At 52.6% G+C, this 24,982-nt stretch overlaps 3 protein-coding genes across 3 annotated transcripts in view; 2 read left to right on the top strand and 1 right to left on the bottom strand.

The window, feature by feature from the left end:
- Positions 1-37: 37 nt before the first annotated feature.
- Positions 38-4,418, top strand: DUOXA2 (dual oxidase maturation factor 2). Its single transcript, XM_032174334.1, has 6 exons — positions 38-464; positions 1,511-1,568; positions 1,838-1,972; positions 2,229-2,442; positions 2,808-3,022; positions 3,715-4,418. The coding sequence occupies exons 1-6, from the start codon at positions 318-320 to the stop codon at positions 3,906-3,908; spliced, it is 963 nt and encodes a 320-aa protein (XP_032030225.1). The 5' UTR covers positions 38-317; the 3' UTR covers positions 3,909-4,418.
- A 373-nt stretch (positions 4,419-4,791) lies between these two features.
- On the bottom strand, positions 4,792-9,004 carry DUOXA1 (dual oxidase maturation factor 1). Its single transcript, XM_032174330.2, has 6 exons — positions 8,858-9,004; positions 8,182-8,239; positions 7,087-7,221; positions 6,586-6,799; positions 6,097-6,314; positions 4,792-5,362 (listed from the first exon to the last, which is right to left on the bottom strand). Exons 1-6 carry the CDS (start codon positions 9,002-9,004, stop codon positions 5,103-5,105), a joined length of 1,032 nt encoding a protein of 343 aa, XP_032030221.1. The 3' UTR covers positions 4,792-5,102.
- Positions 9,005-17,882: 8,878 nt separating this feature from the next.
- Positions 17,883-24,982, top strand: part of DUOX1 (dual oxidase 1) — a 33,562-nt gene continuing 26,462 nt past the window's right edge. The window contains exons 1-9 of the mRNA XM_032174335.2: positions 17,883-17,991; positions 19,827-19,910; positions 20,107-20,271; positions 21,065-21,252; positions 21,435-21,636; positions 21,749-21,915; positions 22,309-22,369; positions 22,488-22,584; positions 23,885-23,975. Of these exons, the coding sequence (XP_032030226.1) occupies positions 17,922-17,991; positions 19,827-19,910; positions 20,107-20,271; positions 21,065-21,252; positions 21,435-21,636; positions 21,749-21,915; positions 22,309-22,369; positions 22,488-22,584; positions 23,885-23,975 (1,125 nt within the window). The 5' untranslated portion in view covers positions 17,883-17,921. The remainder of the gene's footprint in view (positions 17,992-19,826; positions 19,911-20,106; positions 20,272-21,064; positions 21,253-21,434; positions 21,637-21,748; positions 21,916-22,308; positions 22,370-22,487; positions 22,585-23,884; positions 23,976-24,982) is intronic.

Below are 24,982 nucleotides of genomic sequence, written 5' to 3' on the forward strand. Positions count from 1 at the left end.
GCTGCTATAAAAGGGGTCCCGCGCGACTTCCAAACTCAGCGCGAACCCGCAGAACCAGGAAAGTAAGGGCTACAGACAGTGAGAAATAGTTTCGCTCGCCAGCTAGAACAACTCTGTCGGTACCAACCCCAGGGCGTTGAGAGCAGCCCACCTCCACGCTTCCTTAACGGAGAGGTGCAGGACTCAGACTTCACCAGCCCACTCGGTACCGGCCTTGGACGCGAAGAGACGCCAAGGACGCGCTCTCCCGCGTCCAGGCAGCCCCAGCTTGCTGGCTTGCCTGCCTGCCTGCGTGCAGCTCTCGGCCGGCGTGCAGCATGACCCTGTGGAACGGCGTACTGCCTTTTTACCCCCAGCCCCGGCATGCCGCAGGCTTCAGCGTTCCACTGCTCATCGTTATTCTAGTGTTTTTGGCTTTAGCAGCAAGCTTCCTGCTCATCTTGCCGGGGATCCGTGGCCACTCGGTAAGGGTGTCCTCATAGTGCAGGTAGAGTCGGGGAAGGCTCATGGGCAGATTGTCTCCTGAGGGACCCAGAACAGGTAAGACTGTACAAGAGCCTCCATGAATAGTCGAACTGAGGCTCAGGTGGAGCGAAGTCAGGAGTCTGGTGCAACAAGCACCGCTTTCCAAGGATAGGGAGAGCTCCCCATCCAGGATATCCTGGAGAAGGACCCCAGCTGGGTCCTTGGGAAGGCTGCTGCAGAGAATGGGCGCCCAGTCCAGTAATCCTGAGGCAGAGTCTAGGCTTCATGTGCTGGAGGGCCTCCCACCTCTCCAAGGACTAAAGCTGCACTCTCATCCCATCCGGTGGGTGATGACCTTTAGGCCAAAAGGACAGATGCCAGCAGCTCAGACTGTGGTGTTCCCCTTTGCACTGGGTTGAGACCCATGTGTGTGGGTGCCCCATCCTAAGAACTGAGACTCCCACATCCGATTAGAAGTTGGAGCCAACTGGGTGCATTGTCTTAGACTTTTCCCCTCTCCCAGAACCTAGGTTGTGCATTTTTCAGTTCTGGGAGGACCCAGCTTTTCTGCATCTTAATCTGTGTTGGTTTCCCTGCAACTGGTGCATCTAGGAGTATCTGCATTCCCACCTCCTCCACTTGGAGATCAGGCCCTGGGGCCTCCCTCTTCTGAGGGAGGTGACCCCTGAGTGCCTAGCACTTCTGGACTCACTGAGCCTCACCAAGCAGTGAGTGGACCAGGAGGCAGAACCAGGACCAGGTGCCAGACAGCTAGGGTAGTGAAGGTGGTGGAAGAGTGCCAGGAAATGGGAGTGGGGGGGGTGCTGTTAGGGTAGATGGGAAATGGGGCTAGGGAGGTGAAAGTGCATGGTCACAAAACATCAGAAATGCCAGTAGCCCAGAAGGACTTGCAGGAAAAGCATGCCTAGCATTAGTCTCAAAGGTCTGGATGTAACTAAAGATCCAGGTGAAGTGGGGTCAAGGGTGGTCTTGGGGACTCTGGTTTGGCAGGGCTCAGGCCTGACCTGGGTGCCTCTTCCTGCAGCGCTGGTTTTGGTTGGTGAGAGTTCTTCTCAGTCTGTTCATAGGCGCAGAAATCGTGGGTGAGTGTGTGGTGCAGCCCATGGGGAGAGGACGGGGGTGAGGAAGGAGGTGGGCAGAGTGCACCTGGGACAATAGGGAACTGGGGTTGGTTTTCTGCTCCCTCTTCCCACTCTCCAGCTCCTTCTAGGGGCCACTTTTTGGCCTTTACCATGCAACCACATTGGACCTCTAAGTCCCCATCTCTCTGCAGTGTCCCACCTCCCATCACCACTCTCTAATTCCATTTTCCCACCCTCATCCCATCCCCACCGTGTGCCTTTCCCTACAGCTGTGCACTTCAGTGCAGAATGGTTCGTGGGTAGAATGAACATCAACACATCCTACAAAGCCTTCAGCGCAGCGCGCGTTACGGCCCGTGTCGGTCTGCTCGTGGGCCTGGAGGGCATTAATATTACACTCACAGGTGAGGGAGCTGGGGCTAAATGAACTCCTGGGGCTGGGAGATCCCCGGTTAGGTGAGTGTGTCAGGGGTAGCTGGAGGGCCTCTCACAATCACAAGCTCAAATAGCTTGTGGTTCTCGTGGATTTGCGGTTTCTCCAACCACCACCGAACCCATTTCTCCCGCCGAGAGCGCCACACCCCCACTTTCCTGTCTGAATCCGCTTAGCTGCGAGGTCTCCGACCGTGCGCAGCCCCATGAGCCCGCGTCACCCCGCAGGGACCCCAGTGCATCAGCTGAACGAGACCATTGACTACAACGAGCAGTTCACCTGGCGTCTGAGAGAGAATTACGCCGCGGAGTATGCGAACGCACTGGAGAAGGGGCTGCCGGACCCAGTGCTCTACCTGGCGGAGAAGTTCACACCGGGTAGCCCTTGCGGCCTGTACCACCAGTACCACCTGGCGGGACACTACGCCTCGGCCACGCTGTGGTAAGCGCTGGAGGGAAGGCTGTGTGCACGTGTGTGTGTGCCGGGAGCTGGGCCGTACGAGCGGGAGGATGCAGGCCTCGGAGGCGCTGAGCAGCTGCAGCCAGACCCGACGCACTCGGGATGGGCATGACAGCCTCGCGGGTTAGAAGATCCACGAGATCTGCACAGACCATCGGAATCCGGAGAGACTCCAGCCACCGCCTGGACCTCAGGAGCCCGCTTCTCCCCCAGGGAATTCCCCTGCGCCGCCGCCATCCCAGCCCCTGGCTTTGGCGCTGGGGTAGGGACAAAGAGGAGCGAGGCTGTGGGAACCCCGGTGGGCTGGGAGAAGCCCGCTCACGGCCGTTCCCCCCACTCCCCGGCAGGGTGGCGTTCTGCTTCTGGCTCCTCTCCAACGTGCTGCTCTCCACGCCGGCCCCGCTCTACGGAGGCCTCGCACTGCTGACCACCGGAGCCTTCGCGCTCTTCGGGGTCTTCGCCTTGGCCTCCATCTCCAGCGTGCCGCTCTGCCCGCTCCGCCTAGGCTCCTCCGCGCTCACCACTCAGTACGGCGCCGCCTTCTGGGTCACGCTGGCAACCGGTGAGGACCGAGGGAATGGGCCCCGGGGGCTAAGGGTGGGGACAGGATTCGCACCGGGTGTGCACTTTCCAGTTTACAGAATGAATTCACATCTATTCATCTATTCAAGAAACGGCAGTTAGCCGGGCGCGGTGGCTCACGCTTGTAATCCCAGCACTTTGGGAGGCTGAGGCGGGCGGATCACGAGGTCAGGAGATCGAGACCACGGTGAAACCCCGTCTCTACTAAAAATACAAAAAAATTAGCCGGGCGTGGTGGCGGGCGCCTGTAGTCCCAGCTACTCGGAGAGGCTGAGCCAGGAGAATGGCGTGAACCCGGGAGGCGGAGCTTGCAGTGAGCCGAGATTGCGCCACTGCACTCCAGCCTGGGCGACAGAGCGAGACTCCGTCTCAAAAAAAAAAAAGAAACGGCAGTTATGACCATTTTACAGATGAAAAGTGGGGGCCTCAGAAGGGTTTAGTGTCTTGCCGTGTTTCACGTAATCCAGATTAGAGGTGTGTAGGGGGCCGGGGGAGGTAACACAAGGGGTAGGCTCCAAAAGATGGAAGAAGGCCCGGGCATCACGCCTGTAATCCCAGCACTTTGGGAGGTCAAGGCAGGAAGGTCGTTTGAGGCCAGGAGTTCGAGACCAGCCTGGGCAACATAGCCCTGACTCCACATGCCCTCCTTTCTTTCGATCGCCACCGCCACAGGCATCCTGTGCCTCTTCTTCGGAGGGGCCGTGGTGAGTCTCCACTACGTTCGGCCCAGCGCTCTTCGCACCCTTCTGGACCAAAGCGCCAAGGACTGCAGCCAGGAGAGAGGGGGCTCACCTCTTATCTTCAGCGACCCACTGCACAAGCAGGCCGCGCTCCCGGACTTAAAATGTATCACCACTAACCTGTGAGAGGGACCCAATCTGGACTCCTTCCCCGCCTTGGGACATCGCAGGCCGGGAAGCAGTGCCCGCCAGGCCTGGCCCAGGAGGGCTCCGGGAAGGGCACTGAGCGCTGCTGGCGCGAGGCCTCGGACATCCGCAGGCACCAGGGAAAGTCTCCTGGGGCGAGCTGTAAATAAACTTTTTTTCTTTTGTTTTCTAAAAACTGTTTTTCCCGTTAATTTTCATGGCTTCTCCGCGCCGGGGTCGCACGCCCTCAGGAGCTTCGCTGGGCTGGAGACAGCCTAGTACACTCTCCGCTGTGCTGTGAAACCTGATTCTCTGCGTCGACTCCAGGGTAATAGGGGCGCCCTCTAGTGAGGCCGGAGGGACCCTACCAGAGCTAGCATCTTTCTGAGCCACCCCAGGTGGATGTTAGATGGCAGTGATGTGGCAGGTCACCCACTCCTGGTCCTGGAAGCCACTCAGCTAGCTCAGCTGAGTGGGGTGGGAAGGAATAGCGTTTTGGAGTTGATTCCCTAACTTCCCACCTGGCTTCTTGTGAGGTGGTGCCTGAGGGCCAAGGTAGGTGTCAGCAAGGCATAGAAAGATAAATGCCGAGATTCTTGGCAAGTCCTGCAATCTTATTTAGCAAATTTGGGAACTGAAGCTCAAAGAGAATGTGGCATAGTTGGTTAATGTTAGACCTAGGATGAGAAGTTTGGTTTCCCCTCCTTTCCAGTGCTGTCTTTCATTGTACCAAAAGGCCACACAAGCTGGGGAAGCAAAGGAAGAACAAAAGGAACCCAGGAAAAAGGAAAACAAGAGGTGCCGAGGGATGAGAGGAAACCATAGGAGAATCATATGTAACCCCCGCCCTGCCGGTTTATTGGGGTGAAGTTAGGTTTCGGTGAATAGCATCTTGAAGAGGCAAGGCAGCACGGAAAGGCTGGGTTGCTGTGCAGAGACGAGATGGCCCCTGCTTGGCCTTATCATGGCAACAGGCTTTATGGACAGGCCCAGCATCTCTTCAGCCCCTTAGAGCTTTTTGTTTTGCTTTGTTTCTTAACATCAGTATGTACAGCCTCCTTTTTCTACTCCGTCTGTAGATTGGTGCTGGAGGTCTGGTACCAGCCACCTGAGGGCAGTTCTGCTGGTTTTATGGGACTCCAATGAGGTTTGGAGCCAGACTGGAAGTCCGGGTGGCCTCCACGGGGAGGAATGTTATAGAGTACAGTCAGGATCTTCGGGGTGTGCCTCCTTACAGTATGCGTTGGTGGAGGAAGCCTCTGACAAGGGAATGTCCTGGGACTCTGGACTGTCAGCCATGGACCTGTAGCGGGGGCTCAGGAGTTCACCTTCCTCAGGACTCCACTCCAGCATGGGGTCTTCATCCACACTCTGGTTGAAGAAAGCCTTCAGCCTATGAGGCTGCATCCTGTGGGCCACCGCCATAGCCAGGCCCAGCAGCATGCACAGCAGTCCTGGAGACGAGGGCAACAATTGTCCCACCTTAGTGCTAGTAACACCTGCCAAGGATATCTTCCCCTGGGAGTGTCAGAACAACTCTAAGGGAAGCCTAGAGCCCCTGCTTCAGGGCAACTTGGGCTCAGAGAGGTGACTGGCTGAGGGGCATGTGGCTGGTGTGGCTCTGTTGTCCTGAGTTTCCAGACTCCAAGCCCAGTCTCCTTCTGTTATATCCCGGGAGAGAGAGAAAGGGGGAGAGGGAGAACTCTGAAAATAGGGAGAGAAAAGAAAAAAAACCCTGGGGAAGGGCAGGGCACAGAGGAGCAGGCATGAGAAGGCACATGAGGGAGTAGACAGTGGGACAGGAGAGGAGAATAAGACTGCAGGACAATTTAGGGATGTGTAAGGCAGGACAGGGAAGGGTTTAAGAATGGGGACCCAGAGAAGGGTATTTGGAGGAAGCAAGAGGGGACAGGGGGTTGGAAGATTTTAGAAGCAGCTGGGTGAAGAGAGTTAGGGGATGACAGAGACAGAGAAGATACAAGGGAGTGGGCATCTCTGAGGAGGGAGGGGAAGTGGCACTGGGGAGAGAAAATCAGGAGCTAAGAGATACAAGAGGGTGGGGCTTTAAAGAGGGCAAAGCTATCCTGGCCCCCAGGAACAGACCCTCAACTCTACCGACATGATGCCCCCAGGCCCTCCCTCCCTGGCCTTGAGCCTTCTAGTGCTTCTCTTTAGGGCTGGGTCTTACCTGTGGTCAATGTGATCCAGAAAGCAGGCCCCTGGTGAGTATGCAGCACAGAAGCACCCAGGTGCAGGGGACAGGGTGAGGTGAGTGATGTGGCCATGGAGAAGAAGAGCAGAGCCAACAGCTGGAAGATGCCCGTGGCCAATAGCATGTAGCCACCATATACCAGCACAGGCATGGAGAGCATCACATTGGCCAGCAGCCAGCAGAGGAATGCCACCCTGGAGAGCCAGGACCCAGTGAGGACTGGCCCGGGTACTTCTACCTGCTGGTGAATTTGGACGGGCCCAGGCGGAGGTTCAGGGGCCCAAGAGTGACCCAAAGATATGAGGTAGGGATTCTTTCCCATGGACTTCCCAAGCCAGCACCATGGGGACTGGTGCCAGGCCGCCCCACCTGAGATATCCACATGAGTGGAGGAGAGATGGGTAGAAACCCTGTTCCTGAATCTAGGCTACCAGGGCCTCCACCCCGTCCCCTTCCCATCCTCACCATAGCATGGCTGAGGCATAGTGTCCCGCCAGGCTGTACTGGCGGTATAGGCCACATGGGCTTCTTGGAGTGAACTTCTCAGCTAGGTAGAGCACAGGGTCTGGCAGCCCCTTCTCCAGAGCCTTTGCATACTCCTCAGCATAGTTCTCGCCCAGGCGCCAGGTGAACTCCTCGTTGTAATTGATGGTCTCATTCAGCTGCTGCACGGGGGTCCCTGGGGCACAAGGCAGCTGTGCTTAGCAGGAACCCAAGGGCCACAGTGGGGCCTAGGTAGGGGCTCACCCACACTGGGCAGAGGGACAGGAAGTGGTCTCAACGGAGAGAAGGCAGCTTCCAAGGCCCTGAACTTCCCTTCCTACCATGCCTCTGACCTCCCACCTCACACATCCTCCCAGCCCCAGTGCCAGGCATCTTATAGCTCTTTGGACCACACCAAACACAGATCCCGAAGATGGCAGAGCCTTCCCCCACCACCCCCAACAGGTAAGAGCCCTCCCTCACCTGTGAGTGTGATGTTGACTCCACCTAGCCCGACCTGCAGCCCAATATCAGCGCTGATCCACTCAGAACTGAAGGCCTTGTATGATGTGTTGGTGCTGACCTGGCCCACAGACCACTCAGAACTGAAATTCACAGCTGTGGTTGGAGAGTTGGACATTTGGGAACTCAGATATGTCTGGGTATTACTAGGTTAGAGTGAGAAGGAGAACTACAAGGGGTCCATGTCTGTTTTGGTCATAATTGGATACCCGTTAACTAGCCACGGTCTGGCTCATGGTAATTCTGCCAACCACATGTGTGAGATTTCCCTTGGCCACATTCTGTTTACCTCTTCCCTCCCTTTCTCCCTGCTTTAGGGAGAGTCACTCAGGGAGCTGGGAAGGAAGCATGAACCTAAACCATGCCAGGCAAGGCAAACGCAGATAGCTTCAACAAAGACTTTCTTTGAGATGGAGTCTTGCTCTGTCTCCCAGGCTGGAGTGTAATGGCATGATCTTGGCTCACTGCAGCCTCCACCTCCCGGGTTCAAGCAATTCTCCTGCCTCAGCCTCCCAAGTAGCTGGGATTACAGGTGTCTGCCATCACGCCCAGCTAATTTTTGTATTTTTAGTAGAGACGGGTTTCCCCATGTTGGTCAGGCTGATCTCGAACTCCTGACCTCAGGGGATCTACCCGCCTCAGCCTCCCAAAGTGCTGGGATTCCAGGCATGAACCACCGTGCCCGGCCTCATGGAGACTTTCATCTCTCCAATTTGCCTAATCACCAAACCAAAGCAAACAGCCCTTTCCCATTTCCTCCCTTCCTCTCTGGGGCCCTCTCCCCACAGACATTCATTTTGACCTCCTTTCCCCTGAATAAAAGTGCTAGGAAAGTTGAGGAGATGCATCCAGCTTGTTTTCCAGGGTGACACCTCTCCAGGCAAGGGTAAGAGTGAGGAGATAAGGCCATGGTGAGAGAGGCATATGGGCAGGGTCTGGAAGCCACCTTGAAGCAAGGGCCCACCGCTGTGGGGAAACAAGGAGAGGAGAGGCAGGCTGCTGAGGGAGTTGAAGGGATGGAGGCAGCTGCCCAAGTCAGCTGCACTTCGCACTCACCCAGGATTGCAGCCCCGATGAATAAGCTGGTCACCACCCGAAGCAGCCAGAACAGCCTCTGAGTCACAAGGTGGGTGGGTTAAGTAAAGAGTGCCTTCCTTCCACATCTACCCTTCCTGTTTCCAGACTTGGGGGAGGGGCGGGAATTCTAAAGCTGAGATCACTTGGTCAATTGAAATCAGAGTGTCTGGCACATAATAAGTGCTTATGTATTTATGTATGTATTTTTTATTAGAGACAGGATCTTACTCTGTTGCCCAGGCTGGAGGGCAGTGATGTGATCTCAAATCACTACAGCCACTCAAGTGATCCTCCCACCTCAGCCTCCCAAGTAGCTGGGACTACAGATGCACACCACGATGCCCAGCTAATTTTTTTTTAAGAGATGAGGTCTATACTATAAACCCAGGCTGGCCTCGAACTCCTGGGCTCAAGCAATCTGCCCATCTCAGCCTCCCAAAGTGCTGGGATTGCAGGCATGAGCCACCATGCCCCACCAGCGCTCAATAGTGAACCGCTGAATCAATAAATGGGGGGCTTTCTGCCTCGGGTTGTGGCGATGTTTTCTCTGCACTGAGTTCTCCTTCCTTAGTCTGGTTGTAGTCAGATACTCTGGACCCCTTAGCCTGAGGCTGAGGTCTCTCTGGGCTGGGGTTTTCAGGACTGGGTTTCTCACCGTCTTTCCCCGAATGCCAGGCAGGATAACAACGAACGTGGCCAGTGCAGTCAGAAAGATCATGATGATGGTGGCCGAAGTGGTGTCCATCGGGAAGGTTGACTTGGGGCCAGCATAGAAGGGGAATGTGTGTCCCAAAGCAGCCATCTTGGTGAGGTTGTGCAGTGGGGGCAATGCTGTACAACAACAATAGACATTTATTGCATGTCCTCAATGTACCTGGCACTGTTTTTAGTGCTGGAGATACAGCACAGAATGAGCCAGAATAGGTTCGTCTTCTCTGGAGCTCACATTCTGTGCATCATCAGACTCTGCTATTACTACCGTTCCACTGCCCCTCAGCCATCCATCTCCCCATCTTTCAGGTGACAGAATGAGGGTCTTTGCCATCAGTCTCCGTTGCCCCATTCTCCTCTCTTAACCTCCAGGTTCCATAAATCAGTACTACCACCACCCTTGGGGCTTCTCTGTTTCTTCTGGGACTGTCTCAAGAAATAAAATTCTCTTCTCTCTCCTTCAGGCCCCTAGCACAGATAGATCACAGAACATAAAAGGAGCTATATTTATTATCAGGTGAAGGCATAAGGTGAAAGATGGTACAGATTACAAAAAGATTGGCTTTCTTCCTCAGTCCCCAAAGGAACAAAGGCCAGGCAGCTCTCTGCTAAGTATATAATCCAGCCACATCATCAGAGGACTGAGTTCCAGACCTGGCACTGCCCACACAGGTCCGTCCAGCTTTCTCAAGCACCCTGGCTCTTGTTCTGGTAACTGCAGAACAGTTGAGCTTCACTGAGTTCACCTAACTAAGCACTGAAGGGGCACCTGCCCTCTATCAGGCAGTGCTGGGGCCAGATGTCCTTCTATTCCACACATTATCAACATTGGCCCTTCTCTTTGATTCAAATTCCCAAGCCAAGTTTCAGCTCAAACCCTAGCTGTGGTCTTCTCTGCTCATCCCCTGATCTGAGAACTTGTTTGACTCTTATTTGTTCTTTTGCAGACAGGATATTGGGAAAATGGTACCTGAACTTAATGTGTTTAGTTAAATCTCAGGCAGAATGGATTGCATGACACACTATTATTTTAGCACAAAAAAAGGCGAAAAAAAGTCTTGCCAATTAAACCATGGCCACCATTGCTGGTGAGTTGTACCTAATTTCAGAGATGTCAAAATGTGAAAAAAAAAATGCATCTTAGAGTCAATGATCCCAGTTTTCCTCATTTCCTGCAGTGTGATCTGTACTGAGGTTTCAGTTTGCCCAGAAGGCTCCATAATTTAGTGTGACCACACATTGTCTTATTAAGCGTTATAATGAAAGAATGAGATTGGGAGTCAAGTAGCTCCAAAGGGTTTGAATTCTGCCTCTGCCTCTTGCAAGTTACTTGACCTCTACAGACATCCAGTTTTATTAAAAATTTGAGATAGTAATGTCTATCTCGTAGGCATCATTGTGAGCATGAAATGAGATTGTGTATATAAAGTGCTAAGAATAGTACTGGAAACAAATAAGCTATCAAGTTGGGAAAGAGGGGGCATTTCCTTACTCCATTTATCTCTTTCTCCAATCTTTCTTTTTTTATTTTAAGTAAATAAAAAATGGAGTACATTTAAATTTTTTATTAAGTTCTTACATTTCATTATTTTGCTTGTTTGTTTGTTTGAGACAGAGTCTTGCTCTGTCACCCAAGCTGGAGTGCAGTGGCACGATCTTGGTTCACTGCAACCTCCGCCTCCCAGAATCAAGCAATTCTCATGCCTCAGCCACCTGAGTAGCTGGGATTACAGGCGCGCGCCATCACACCCGGCTAACGTTTAAGTTTTTTTAGCAGAGACGGGGTTTCGCCATGTTGGCCAGGCTGGTCTTGAGCTCCTGATCTCAAGCAATCCACCGTCCTCAGCCTCCCAAAGTGCTGGGACTGCAGGCATAAACCACCGTGCCCGGCCTCTCCAATCTTTTTTGAAGAGAACCCTGAGCTGGAATCCATTCTGGGACTAGTTTCAGTTCTTTACTAATATTGTCATATTGGACAGGTAAGCGACAACCTCTTGAGTCCTTGGTTTCTTCATCTGTAAATGGATTTCATAATCTCCAGGTCCCTTTTAGTTCTAATGCTGGGATTCTCCTAATATGCCCTAGCTCCCAGCCTTCCTCTCTCCTTCTAAGCTGGCCACCATCTTGTGCTGTCTGTGAGAGTAGCATGGTGGTCAGGCAAAGAGACAGAAAGCCAGACAGTTTTAACTTCTAATCCTATCTTTTGGGCAAGTCACTTAATCCCTGAGTGTCAGTTTTAACATAAACTTTTTTGCTTTTTCTTAACTACTCAACTCTCCCATCCCTGAGGAATAGGTGTCTCTCTCCTCTCCTATTCTGCGAATCCATCCTCCTGGGCCCTAGCCATTCATGCCTGCCTTCTCCACCACCTTTATCATCAGTTGTCCCCCTTCCCTTCATAGCATCCCAGCTTCTTTTTGTCTGCTGGCTCCTTCTCTCAAGGGCATACTGAAATTTTTCCCACCTTAAGAACACACAGAAAAAGAACCTTCTCCCTTGATCTTCTTGGTCCCCTCCAGCTACCATCCTATTTTACTCTATTGCTGTCACAGCCAGGCTTTTGAAAAAACAGTGTATTTTGGCATTTCCACTGCCTTATCTCTTCAACCTACCACAATCTGACTTTTCCTCATCCCTGCCTTCTCCATTAGGTCACTAAGTGTTAAATCCAAAGGGCAGTTTTCGCTTTTCATGCTTCTTGACCTCTCTGTGGTATTTAACACTGCAGACCATGCCCCCTTTCCTCAAACTTTACCTCCTTGCACTTCCATCACACCACGTTCTCCAGGGGCTCCTGCTTTGGGCCATCTCTTTGTGGCGCCTCTACTAGTTCTTTTTCCTCCCTGTTAAATGTTGATGCTCCCCAGGAATCTGTGGTGGCTCTCTTCTTTTAGCAGTATTCCAGATTCCCTGGGCAATCTCATCCATTCCCATGGCTGATGGTTCTCAAATGCCTTCAGGTAGTCCTCCTACCTGAGCTCCAAATTCAAAAGGGCCAACCACCCTGTGGACATTTTCACTTGGATGTTCCCTTGATGCCTCAAATTTTAACAGCCGCTCAAATGGAATTCATTGTCTCTGCCCTGCATTTTATTCTATTGTCTTTGTATGTTTGGCAACATCACCACTGGTCAATCAAATTAGCCAGACACCTGGACCATCTTACCTCCTAAATATTTCTTGAAACTATCCATGCATTTCCTTCTGTACTGCCTCTGTCCTAACCCAGGCTCATCCTCTCTTACCTGGTTCCAGAATAATTTTTTTTTCTAGTAAGCCAATATAATCATTTCACTTCTCTGCTCTGGCTAAAATCTCATCTTCTTACTTTCCCATATAAAGTGCTTTATAACCCGGTCCCACCTATACTCTCTCCACCATTTGCCCAGCCTGGTCTATAGCCATACTGAATGACTGGCCTCTCCCTGAATCTGACATGCTCTTTCAAGCCTTCAATACCTTTGGATATGCTATTTCCTCTGCCTGGAATGTGCTCACTCTCTTGGCAAATGCCTTTTCACCCTTCAAGTCTCAGCTTGTGTTATCTCCTCTGTGAAGTTTCCTCTGGTGCCATTGGGCCAATGTAGAGGTTCCCACTTTGAACATTCTGATTGCATTTTGAACATACCTTCATGATAACAATGATTACACTGTACTCTAATTGTCTGAACATCTGTCTCCCAATTAGACTATAATCTCCTTGAGGGCAGAGATTTCATCTTTCCATCTTTGCATCCCCTGCATGTAGAGTATACTAATCAGGCTCTGGATCAAATGAATAAATATGAATGAGTTCCTCTCCCCACAGGTGGCTTCTGATTTTGCACACAAGGGGGAGCTATGCTCCCTTATTGCCGTGTACTATACTTATAATTCAATATTAACTGAGTATCACCAATACAGAGCTAAGGACTGGGCACAAAGGGATTTGACTAACCCTGTCAACTTTTAGTAATTTCTCAAAATTTTCAGGAAGCCTCTTCAAATAGTTAGAGTCTCCGAGACTAACAAAGACCCACATACATCTCAATCTTAGTAAAATGAGTAACTAAGAATTCGTGAATTAAATTATTTTATAAGATATGTGATAGTGGTATTTATTTTCAAGCAGATGTTTACTGACCTAAGAATTCTTTATTTATGACATTTAGACTGAAGCTATTATATTTTTAAATAAAAGTCTATAGGAGGAAGGCCTATAAAATGTAAAATATCTTGGCTAATAAGATAGAAGATAAAGCGAGGCTAACAGCAAGAACACATGTGATATGCTGGAGTTCAAAAAGGAGTATCTTTAATATATGTGAATAAGAGATAATATAATGTATTTTGGTCAGGGTTAAATATTATTCCTGCATTTATTTAAAGGGAGGTTATAAAAAAATTTACAGGAATGTTTCATCTCTATTAACATGTGCTTATAAGAAACACTGACAAAAGGCTTTTTGTATTTTAAGTATAGAACAATGTGAACTTATTTCCAGCTCTCCAAAATGTCATATTTATTAAAGATGACAGAAGCAAAAAAATCAGTTGGTAAATGAAATTTGCCTTTCTTAATTCCTTCTTGTTCCGTTTCATAACTTAGGTCTTCCTTTATTTGCATTGCCTAATTTAAAGTTAATTTTTCATGACCCTGACCCTAATTTGGTTTTCATTATTAAGCTAACAGGGCTCATGCATGAAGAGGTGGGACAGAAATGAGAAGACCCCACAGCCCGCAGTCCTGCTTTTCCTACAAAGCTTGTGTTTCCCTGGGGAACATCTTTCTTCCTGGCTTGTCAAGTAACATCTGACAGTAAAATTACTTTTAATGTGAGAAAATCTCATATCAATATTAACTTGACCCACTCCTCCCCTACCTCATCACCATGACTGGGATGTCTGCACAGTGTACATTGATATAAATAAGCAGACACAAGATACAGTCAAACATACATCTACAAATTTAGATAAACAGAGACACAGACGCAAGAACCACCCAGACGCTGTCATTCTCAGTAATATAGACTTCATCCGAGGCCCCTGTGACAGAACTGGGATGCTTTCTCATGGGGTGGGGGGAGTTTCCCATACTTCAGGGTCCTCCTTTCTCACCTGGCCTAGGGAGGAGGAGGCAGCATCCTCCCTTTCCAGGCTCCCTTATGTACTGAAGACTTTCCTTATGCTCAATCTTCTTATAGACACAGTTACCCAATCCTTACCCACCACAGGCTGAAGCGGTGTTCCTATGTGTGTATGAGAGGTGGGTAAAACATAAAGTTACAATGTTTAAGAAAATTCAGCCTAGAACAACCTCCAGCCTTCATCATTCAAAGTTATGTGCTAACGTCCTGTGGCCTCTCTTGTAGCCTGACAGGACTTTTTTCCTGAAGTCTTCCCCCTTGCCCACCTCCCCCATCTGCTGGAACCTATAGAGTAAGGGCCACTAATTCTCCACAAGTGGGGAGTGGGTGACATGGCTGGAATTGCCAAGACCTCTGATTGGTAATGCACAGCTACTGCAATGTGATGCTTTTTTCTCTGATTGGGGTAGACCCCATTAAACGTTTACAGCTGTGGCTAGCTAAGGGGACCCTGTCAGGAACTCCTGTCCTAGACTTTCCTCTTCAAGGAAGGGGTCTGTGTGAATGTGTGTATCTGTATATGAATGTATATGTGTGTTGTTGCACAAAAGTAGGAGTTAAGTGGAGAAATTGAACAAGATCTGAAAAGTGGATTGGAGGCAGGATTCCCCAGTAAGGGCTGATGTGGATAAGGAATTCAAGGGTGCAGAATCTTGCAAGCCAAAGTATCCGGACTCGAGTTATACTGGGATGACGATTCGATGTCTATAAACCTTGTGGCATTTATGGCCTTAAGAGGTTTTCCTTGCCTCCCCAGTTTCTTACCAAACTGTCTCTTTGAAGAACTCCCACTTGATTCGAACTTGGTCTGGATGAAAGCAGGAAGTGTAGCCCTAGGTGCCAGGGCGGCAGCAAGCACTTCAAGACCCCCTCCAAAATCACCTGGACCGCACAGATCTAAGCAGCCGCATCCCCCACCACCCACACCAGGACCACTGTTCCCTACCTTCGCCTCTTCCAAACAGTGCGTGGGTGGCAGCCTGCGCCTCTCTCCTTCCCCCGTGGAACCTCACGCGAAGAGCCCCCGGGGGTGTGAGTAAAGAGGGAACCAGGTCCCGACGTTCTGTGAACAAACGCGCGCCCTTACTCTCAGTGGGGCTCCCGTCCGACCCCCACTCCTCTCCTAACTCACGTAAGGACCCGGCTGTGACCCGACAAACCGGGTCTGGGGTGCTTCCAGTCACTCTTCAAGTCACTCCCAAACTTCTCAGACTGCACCCGAGGCTCTGCGGCGCCGCCTCCCTCACCGGCCTGGTACAGAGAAGGGCTGGGTGCGCCAGGACAGTAGTACCGGGGTCTGCCAGCTCCGCAGAGGTCCCTCCAATCCCCCGTCCTCTTCTGCGCCCCCCACCTATGCCCGGCAATCCCAGCAGCTCCAGCGCAAACCTAGCGACGCAGTTCCGGGTCTGGCGGGGCGCGGGCGCGGCTCGCAGGGCGGAGGGACCCCCGACACCTCACGAGGATCCCCGGAGGGAGACGTGACTCCAGGCTCTTAGAGGGGTTTAGGTCGGATGGGTGACTTGCTTTGACGCCTGGCCTGGTCTGTGGGCGGCAGGTGATCGATGGCCTTGGACTTGGAGCCCAGACCCGACGGTGTCGACAGGATTTGAGGAGAGTCTCCCCTCCCCATACCCTCTCCGCCTCCCACCCTCTCCCCAGCCCCATGGGACTTGTGAAGGCGGACTTGCTTTTTCCGCCGTCCACACAACCGCACTAGCCGGGCCTTCGGCACCGACGGAACATCTCTACCTGCGCCCCGCGAGCCCTCGCCGTCTCACCTCGCTCGCTGCGGTCCCCTGGAAGCACCTCCGCGGCTCCCCAGGCGCCAGCCTCCATCCCGCCCCACTGCGCCCCGCCCCGTGGCTGAGCCGAGCCGGGCCGCGCCGTCCCCTCCTCACCCCCAGCCCCGCCCGTCCCGGCGCAGAGCTGGAGAGGCACCGGGCGAGAGAGGGCTCCGCGGGCTCAGCTGGGAGCCAGGCCGGAGACAAGTTGCAGTCCCGGGCTCTGGTGACGCCGTGGCCGCAGGTCAGATTTGAGAGGGCTTTTCCCGGCCCGCGGGCCTGGGCGCTCCGGGGGAGGGAGCTCCAAGTGCAGGGTGGCGGGGGAGCCGCAGCTCCTCCACGTTGTGGAAGAAAGGGGAATGCTAGCCCCCTGCGCCTCCGATCTTATCCTAAGGCTAAAATGAGTCCTGTTAGGGCCTGTCCTCTGCCCAATCAAGGTTTTGAGAGACTGGGTTCTTCGGGACCTGGGAATGTTGGGTGGCCTAGTTTGCCTGGGCCTACGGGTTCTTCTCCTGGCACCAGCACAACATACCAGGGAGGGAGCTTTGGGCTTTAGGATCCAAGCTTTCCCCCTCAGCCCTCCCTTGGGACCAAGATGGCCTTGACCCATCTTCCTCCCACCTCAGGGCCAGCAGGGTCACCACTCTAGGGCTTCAGGCTGGAAAAGCAGCCATGTGGGGCAAGAACAGGCAGGCCTATGTTCTCTCTCTGGTTCTGCCGCTGGCTCTGCCTGGGGCTTCACTGCCCTGTCCTGGGCAGCTTTCCTGTCAAGGTTGTTGAGAAGTTACTGCCCCATCGTTGTGTAAATCATTAAGGGCAACCCACCTACAAGGAGTGGTTATTAAGCACGTCCACCTTCCTCCTCAGGTCATCCCCACACAGCCTGGTCTGAAAGCCCATTTCATGCCCTTAGGGGCTGAGTGGTACATTAGCGTTGAGGCCCAGGATCCTAAAGACATGGTGGTGGAGGGTGAGGGGAAGGATATCTTGGGATCAGGGAAGGACTGTTGTAGCTACTTCAGTATATCCAGCTTTACAGCTTCAACCACCCAGAGCCTAGCTCTTCACGCACTATTAAAGGCCAGCACCTGGACAGACTCTGTGAAATGCAGCAGGTGATACTGAGCTTTCCAGTTATGGCAGGGCCTAGGTTTTTTCATTTAATAGGAGATGGAGTAGGGATGAGGTCACTCCCTGGGTTCTCTCCTCTAGACAACCCATCCAGGAACCCTGATGTTTGGCTGGGGATGAGGCTTTCCCTGAGCTCCTTTCTTCCTCTATCCTATCCCCAATCTCCAGGTTGCCTTCAGGAGGTCTTCACTGGCTTTAGGTACTCCGTACTCCCACTCGGGAGTCCCAGCCTGAGTCCTCTGCTGCCTCTGTTTCCCTGTTGACTCTGGGTGGGGAAAGAGAGAGAGAGCAGGAAGCTTGCACTAAATACATGAGCACCTGGTAGTGCATCCCTTCTGGATCCAACCAGAGGAGACAAGCTCCCGCCTACCCTCTCTATATCACCTTTGCACAACACCTGTCACTTTTCTTGCTTTGAATTAAACCTCATTCACACATCTGATTCTGGCAACCATGCTTAGAAGTAAACAGTTCAGGCATATTTGCTCCCATAGCTGGAAGAGGAAAACAAGGATCAGATTGGAGAAGTGATTTCTCTAAGATCCCACAGTGGACTGGGAGCAGCACTGAGACCTCAGCCTAGTCTCGTGATCCCCAAGCAGGGCTCTGTCCAAGGAACACACTCTGTGGAGTGCTGGGCCAAAGCAGGGTTTTCCAACTAATCTTAGAAGGTAAAGTCCATGAAGGTATGTACCAGGGATTTCTGTTTGTTTTGTTCGTCACTTAATCTCCAGTGTCTATGTCAGTGGCTGGTATGTAGTGGTGCTCATGAAGTATTTGCCGAATGAATTAACGAATTTTGGGAAAGAGTGAGTCTCTTGAACTTTGCTGACCTTGGCCCAGCCCCAGACCTTGATTCACAGAGGCCTGCAGAGTCCTTCACCTGATTCTTCTGAGTAGCTGAGGCTCATTCTCTGTCCTGTCTTTTTCTAGGGTCTCCATTTTGGGACATTCTAATCCCTGAGCCCCTATGATTTTCATCATGGGCTTCTGCCTGGCTCTAGCATGGACACTTCTGGTTGGGGCCTGGACCCCTCTGGGTGAGTACAGATTGGAGGAGAAACATGGTTAGGAGCAGAGGAACCCAGCATCCTCTGGGCTCCCCCAAGGACAGGATCTGTTTGGTATTCATCTGTATCCTTAGTCTCTAGCTGACACAGTGCCCTGCACGTGAGAGTTGCTCATTTCTAGCTGTTGAAGAAATAGATGGATAACGGAATGAAAATTATCCCCAAATACACAGAATTAGGGAGCCTTCCGCTGCTGTCAGCACTTCCTATTTTATTCTTACAGTTTGGGGGCCCTTTTTCTCTCCTCTATCTTGTTTTCTGTAAAGTGAGGGCCTCTGACTCAAAATAGGAAAAGATTGATTAGACACAACAAGACAATAAAGGATCTTGGGGTCAGATTGGACCCAAAGCTGAAGAGGAGTCATCAATATGTTTAAACATTACGATGAAAAACAAAAGCAATATCTTCCACAAGAGTTTCATGTTGCTACCTTCAGTAAACAGTTTCTTGCTGGAATCTGAGGCTGCTCTCTGTAGTCTGGATCTCTGTGGAGGGAGGTGGACCTACAGTGCCACAAGTTAAAGTTAAAAGATCAAGTTCCTGATCACTGGGGATGGGAGATGCAAAAGCAGAAAGCAGAGAAAACCTGTAGAAGGATCTGTCCTGGCTGGAGGTGACAGGATGGTGACACCTTCCCTACAACTTCTCCCTTGCCAGAGCTGCTCACATCCACGTTCCTTCCAGCCCTCTTCTTTCCTTGGCTTTGGATTTTCCTTTTTTCCCTCAGCTCTCACCTCTTATCCCCAAGAGGTGCTTTCCCTGTCCTGTCCTGCAAAGGCTCTCTCCTTTATGTGCCACAGGTTCATTTTATTTTAGAGATCACATGTGTGGCCCTGCCCAAAGTCTTGGACCCTTAGCTGGGTTCTTTGCTCAAACATCAGGCCCTGAGTCATTTTCCCCCAAAGACTCTCTGCTAAGTGAATGTGCAAATGTGTGTGTCTGTTCTCTGAAGTAAGCAGAGAAGCCCCAGGCCTATAGACTCCTAGTTTGGGGGAAAGAATCAGGCCAGCTATCTGATCTACTGATCAGAAAGATCCCTGCTCCGTCCCTGATTCCATTATCCATTCTGGATCTTCCCTCTGTCCCTCATTCCTTAGTTCTTTCCCCAGCAGCTGAGTGCTCCCTCCTGGACCCTCATTTTGGAGAGTACAACAGGATCAAGAGGAGGAATTGTATGGGGGACAAGATGCCCCAGAGAAGGGGCAAAGTCATCCACATCACCAGTCCAGTCCCTGGTCCTACCCAAGAAATTGGGGAAAAAAGCAGTAGCAACACCACACCCTTGCCCTGGGCTCTGCTCAGCCAGAGAGGACTAGTCCCCTCACCACACTGACCCTGCCCAGGGATAGGTAACAGAATGACATGTCCTTCTCGGGTATAGAGTGTGGCTGGCTCTTGCTCTGTGCGGTGTCTTAGGGCTGGGGATGGATTCTGTCCTGTTGTGTCCCCTCAGGGAGCTAAAGATTAACGGGAATAAAGTCCCCTGCATCCTATTCCCCATCGCCACTGCTCTCCTCCAGCCCTCTCTCCCTCTCTGAGGTCATCTGTCAGCACACAGCTCCCTGCTCCACTGCTTTTTGGCTCCCTGCCATGTCTCCCCCACTGAGCAGCTTAAAGATCTGGCTTGAGTTTGGACACTACTTTGCCCTGGTTTTTCCCTCTGCACCCTACCTCTCACATCCACTCCAGGTATCCACTTTCTGCTGCTCCAAGTGCCAGGCTCACAGCACCCATATACGGCAGGACTGCCTGTCCTCTCACACACTGACTTGTCCAGCTGCCCTTTCCCTCCATTCTCACACAGGAGCTCAGAACCCCATTTCGTGGGAGGTGCAGCGATTTGATGGGTGGTACAACAACCTCATGGAGCACAGATGGGGCAGCAAAGGTAAGTGAGAGCCAAGTGGGGAGAGAACCCCAGGGCCGGGGGGTACTGAGTGCTGCGGGGCAAGAGCTGGCAAGTACCAGCAAAGGCCATCCATTTCCAAGGTTTTAGGATCCATGACATAGAGGGAAGCCTGGGAGAGAGGGGGTCAAGAATGCCCCCTGAAGATTCATCCTTATTCTTACCCCTCCTAACCCAGGCTCCCGGCTGCAGCGCCTGGTCCCAGCCAGCTATGCAGATGGCGTGTACCAGCCCTTGGGAGAACCCTACCTGCCCAACCCCCGAGACCTTAGCAACACCATCTCAAGGGGCCCTGCAGGGCTGGCCTCCCTACGAAACCGCACAGTGTTGGGGATCTTCTTTGGTGAGAACTTCAACCTCTGGGGAAGGAAGCTGGTGGGGTCAGCTGGACACCTCTGCCTGTGAAGAGGGGTCAGAGGATGAGAGAGAAGTGATAGAGGGCCTGAGGGATGAGGGTGAGAGGTGGAGGAGGCAGTGGGGTATGGTAGGGGTAGAAGCAGGTGGAGAGAGGATCCATGCTGAAGTGAACTCTGGTTGGGGAGGCAGAAATCTGCCTCACGCAGAAAGATGAGGGGTGGGGTTAGGGAAAAGGGGCATCCCTCCATGTTGGGTTGTTGGTAGGGGTAAGGGGGTGGTAGAGGCAGAAACATGAAAATAATCTGGGAGGGCCTCTCCGTGGGACCCGGTTCTTAGGCATTGCCCCATGGCTTCTAGGACAGGCTCAGGGCAGGGTTCTGATTCTGGCAGAGTGGACTGAGGGGAAGGCAAAGTGGGGGTGATAGGGTGGCTTGCCCCGGTGACAGGATTGGTGGCTGGCCCATCAGGAATGCCTGGCTCCTGCTGCGTGTTGGAGCTGGTGCTGCCAGCCCGTTTGCCTAGGCACACACACAGGGCACCTCCCAGTTACCAAGGAGAAAGCCAAACTGTCAATGACAACAGCTCGGATCAGGTGTAGGCACAGAGGGACAGAAAAGACAAAAGACTGGGAGGGAGTGCCTGAGGTCAAGGCTTGGACTTGCCCATAATTGCTGCTGAGTCTTTTGAAGCTTCAGGGGAGGGAAGGAGACTGGATACCTAGGGTAGGAAGGAAAGTGGCCCTCCGTTTGCCCTAGCACCCGCTCCTGCATTGCCCGCAGGCTATCACGTGCTCTCGGACCTGGTGAGCGTGGAAACGCCCGGCTGCCCCGCAGAGTTCCTCAACATCCGCATCCCGCCCGGAGACCCCGTGTTCGACCCCGACCAGCGCGGGGACGTGGTGCTGCCCTTCCAGAGGAGCCGCTGGGACCCCGAGACCGGACGGAGTCCCAGCAACCCCCGGGACCTGGTGAGGCGGGGAAGGCGGCTGGAAGGGACCGCACCCCAGCCAGGTGGGGCCAGGGCTTCGGGCCTGGCAGGGCCTGGAGGGGAGAGGCGCCCACTCCCCAGCCTCGGACACCCGCCAGGCCCCGGCCTTCCCTAGCTCGCCACCGCCCCTCGACCCCGGCTCACCCGTCGCGTGCCCCGCAGACCAACCAGGTGACGGGCTGGCTGGACGGCAGCGCCATCTATGGCTCCTCGCACTCCTGGAGCGACGCGCTGCGGAGCTTCTCCGGGGGACAGCTGGCGTCGGGGCCCGACCCCGCTTTCCCCCGAGACTCTCAGAACCCCCTGCTCATGTGGGCGGCGCCCGATCCCACCACCGGGCAGAACGGGCCCCGGGGGCTGTACGGTGAGGCCGCGGGGGCGGGACGGGGCCGGCTGGGGGTCTGCGAGTGTGGGCTCCCCCGATCACGATCACGCTACCGCTCATCTCCTCCCCTGCGCCCCCACGTCGGATGCAGCCTTCGGGGCGGAGCGAGGGAACCGGGAACCCTTCCTGCAGGCGCTGGGCCTGCTCTGGTTCCGCTACCACAACCTGTGGGCGCAGAGGCTGGCCCGCCAGCACCCAGACTGGGGGGACGAGGAGCTGTTCCAGCACGCGCGCAAGAGGGTCATCGCCACCTACCAGGTCAGCCGTCCGCGCCCCGCGACGTCCTCCCTCCCGTGGGCTTGCACCTGGGTTGCCCCATGGAGCTCCCCATCTGTGGACAACCTCCACCCAGAAACCCCTCCCCAGACAGCGGAGGTCTAGGGAAGCCCCTGTAAATGATAGGGAGGCACGCGCTGTTTATAGGAGAAATCTGGCTGGTGATTATTATTTATCACCTCCCCACCCCCCACTCCCTCAAATCCCCTGGTTCCTTGGGGGGACAGGCCTCACACCGCTCCTGTTTGAGTTGCTTCTCCCATGACTGACCCTGCCCGGTCCTCATCTCCACACGGAAGCCGTCCTTGGGCTCAGACCCTTCCAGGCCCCGCCCCATCCAACTCGTGCCTCCCCTCGCCCCTCTCTGCCCCTCAGAACATCGCTGTGTATGAGTGGCTGCCCAGCTTCCTGCAGAAAAGACCCCCGGAGTATACAGGTGAGGGAGTGGGGAAGGAGGATGGGAGAGCTTACGTGTGTTTTGCGGGGTGGGGTGGGGAGTACGTTGGGGATTTTAGGGCTAAATTCTTCTGTCCTCTCTTCTCCTATTTCTCCAGGATACCGGCCATTTCTGGACCCCAGCATCTCCTCGGAGTTCGTGGCGGCCTCTGAGCAGTTCCTCTCCACCATGGTGCCCCCTGGCGTCTACATGAGGTGAGGGAGGGGCTCAAAGGTTTGTGTGCTGGGAGGGATGGGGCTGTCAACTGAGGAAAATCTGCCCTCAGGAGCCCTCTGTACAGGATTATCAGTCTGAAGTGTCCCCAAGGGAACGACGAATAGAGAGGGGAAGAAAAACAATTGTTTTAAAAGATACATCACTGTGGTTTTTAAGTATTTTTACTTCCATTCTCCTGCTGCTGGTGTAGATATACCCTCCCCCCCCACCATTAAATATAGAGTAATAAAGGTTCAGAGGGTGTCACAGAGCCCACTGATCTAAACCTCATATCTGGACACTACACTGGGGACATTTTTAGCTATAATCACAGGGCCCAGGGCCTGCAACCTTTTAGGGGCAGAGGGTTCTAAAATGTGTGCAATCTGAAGGAAAATACTGGCTTCAAAATAATGAAAAGCGAACTTTAAAAAGACATAGGCCAGGCGCGGTGGCTCATGCCTGTAATCCCAGCACTTTGGGAGCCTGAGGTGGGTGGTTCACCTGAGGTCGGGAGTTAGAGACCACCAGCCTGATCAACATGCAGAAACCTCGTCTCTACTAAAAAAAAAAAAAAGAAAAATACAAAATTAGCCAGGCATGGTGGTGCGTGCCTGTAATCCCAGCCACTCGGGAGGCTGAGGCAGAAAAATCACTTGAACCCGGAAGGCAGAGGTTGTGGTGAGCCAAGATCGTGCCGTTGCACTCCGGCCTGGACAACAAGAGTGAAACTCCATCTCAAAAAAAAAAAAAAAAGACAGATTTAAATAATGTATATGTATGTATATGTATATGAAACAAAGCATGTCTGTTTATATTTTTACAATTGCTTTATAATTTAAAACAATTCATAGATTAGATTTACTCTGGAATAATCTCTGGGGTATGCCTGATAGTGTCTGAGAAATAGCCAACCGGGTTATTCATAGACAAGTAGTTTTGAAAGAACAATTTTTGAATCCTTTAAAAAGGTATATATGTACACATATATTGTACACGTAACTGTGTGTATATATATATATATTTTATATGTGTGTGTATATACATATATTGAGAGAGAGTCAGAGAGAGAGAGTGCGTGTTAATGAGCTGTGAATACATTTTAGATATTTGGTCTGATGTTGTGGGTGGGACCTTCCAAAAGTCAGATCCTCCAGGATGTACCAAGGTCCCAACCACACACCACCTCGGAAAGACGATGGCCTGGGGTCCCTGGCTACCGCCTCGGAGACCAGAACTGATGCCTGACATTATAACCTCATTGTCTCAATCACCATCTCCCTGCTCCTTGCATTTCAGAAATGCCAGCTGCCACTTCCAGGGGGTCATCAATCGGAATTCAAGTGTCTCCAGAGCTCTCCGGGTCTGCAACAGCTACTGGAGCCGTGAGGTCTGAGCTGGGGGCCACATATGTGGTGGATATGTGTGTGTGCATGCGTGTGTGTGTGTATGTGTGTGTGTGTGTGAGTGCATGGTGAAAGTGGGCAGTAAGGCTGAGGCGGGCAGCTGGGATAGGCTGGGGTGAAGGAGGCAGCCTGGAGGACCTCAGGCATCTCCCCTACAAATTCTGAGGTGACCAGGTAGCTGAACATGGCCAAAGGCCAACCCACCACCCCAACCTCAGGGCTGTGGGAGAGCCAGTGGGACCTGTGCAGGTATGGTTCTGCCTTCGTTGCTCCCTCCCACGTTTTCCCTCTCCCTCGACAGCTTTGGGCATCCTGTAGGCCTTGGAGTGCCCCAACTAGTCTCACTTGCCCCAAGGAAACGTCCCATTAGACACACATCCCGGGCAGTGTGTGAATGCATATGTGTGAGGGGGGTGGGGAGGAAGCAGGGGTTCTTAGAGATTACTGGGGATTGTCCATCCGTCCAAATCAGGCCAGCATGGGTGAAGAACATTGATCATGAATTTAAAGCAAAATGAGATACTTTGTGTAAAGTGTTTACTAAGGGGAAGGGAGTGGGGAGGAAGAAAAAAGAAGCCATAGAATCAGAGCCCTGGAGCTGAGTTGAAAGAGGCCTCAGTGTCCCCCTCATCAGAGTCCCTTTTTATTAAGGGAAGGAAACTGAGTTCAGAGAGGGCCTGTGACTTGCCCAAGGTCATACAGCTGGTTAGTAACAGAGGACTAAGACCTAGATCTTCTAGTGACTTTGCCAACCACACTGTCAAGTATCCCAAGGTCAAAGTAAAATTTTAAGACCCCTTGTACTTGTATAGACCTCTGTCAGGCAGCACTGACTTTGGATGGGGACACCCCTCACCCTGAGTGGGGAATCAACCTGCAGAAGAGGAATGTCCCACCGGTTTGGGAGCAAACAGCAGGACTGGGTGGGCTCAGGGATAAGGATGATGGTGCGGGGGGAGCCTGGCTGTCTAACCTCTGACACCATTAACCA

This window comes from Hylobates moloch, unplaced genomic scaffold (genome assembly GCF_009828535.3).
Source record: "Hylobates moloch isolate HMO894 unplaced genomic scaffold, HMol_V3 SCAFFOLD_14, whole genome shotgun sequence".
NCBI lineage: Eukaryota > Metazoa > Chordata > Mammalia > Primates > Hylobatidae > Hylobates > Hylobates moloch.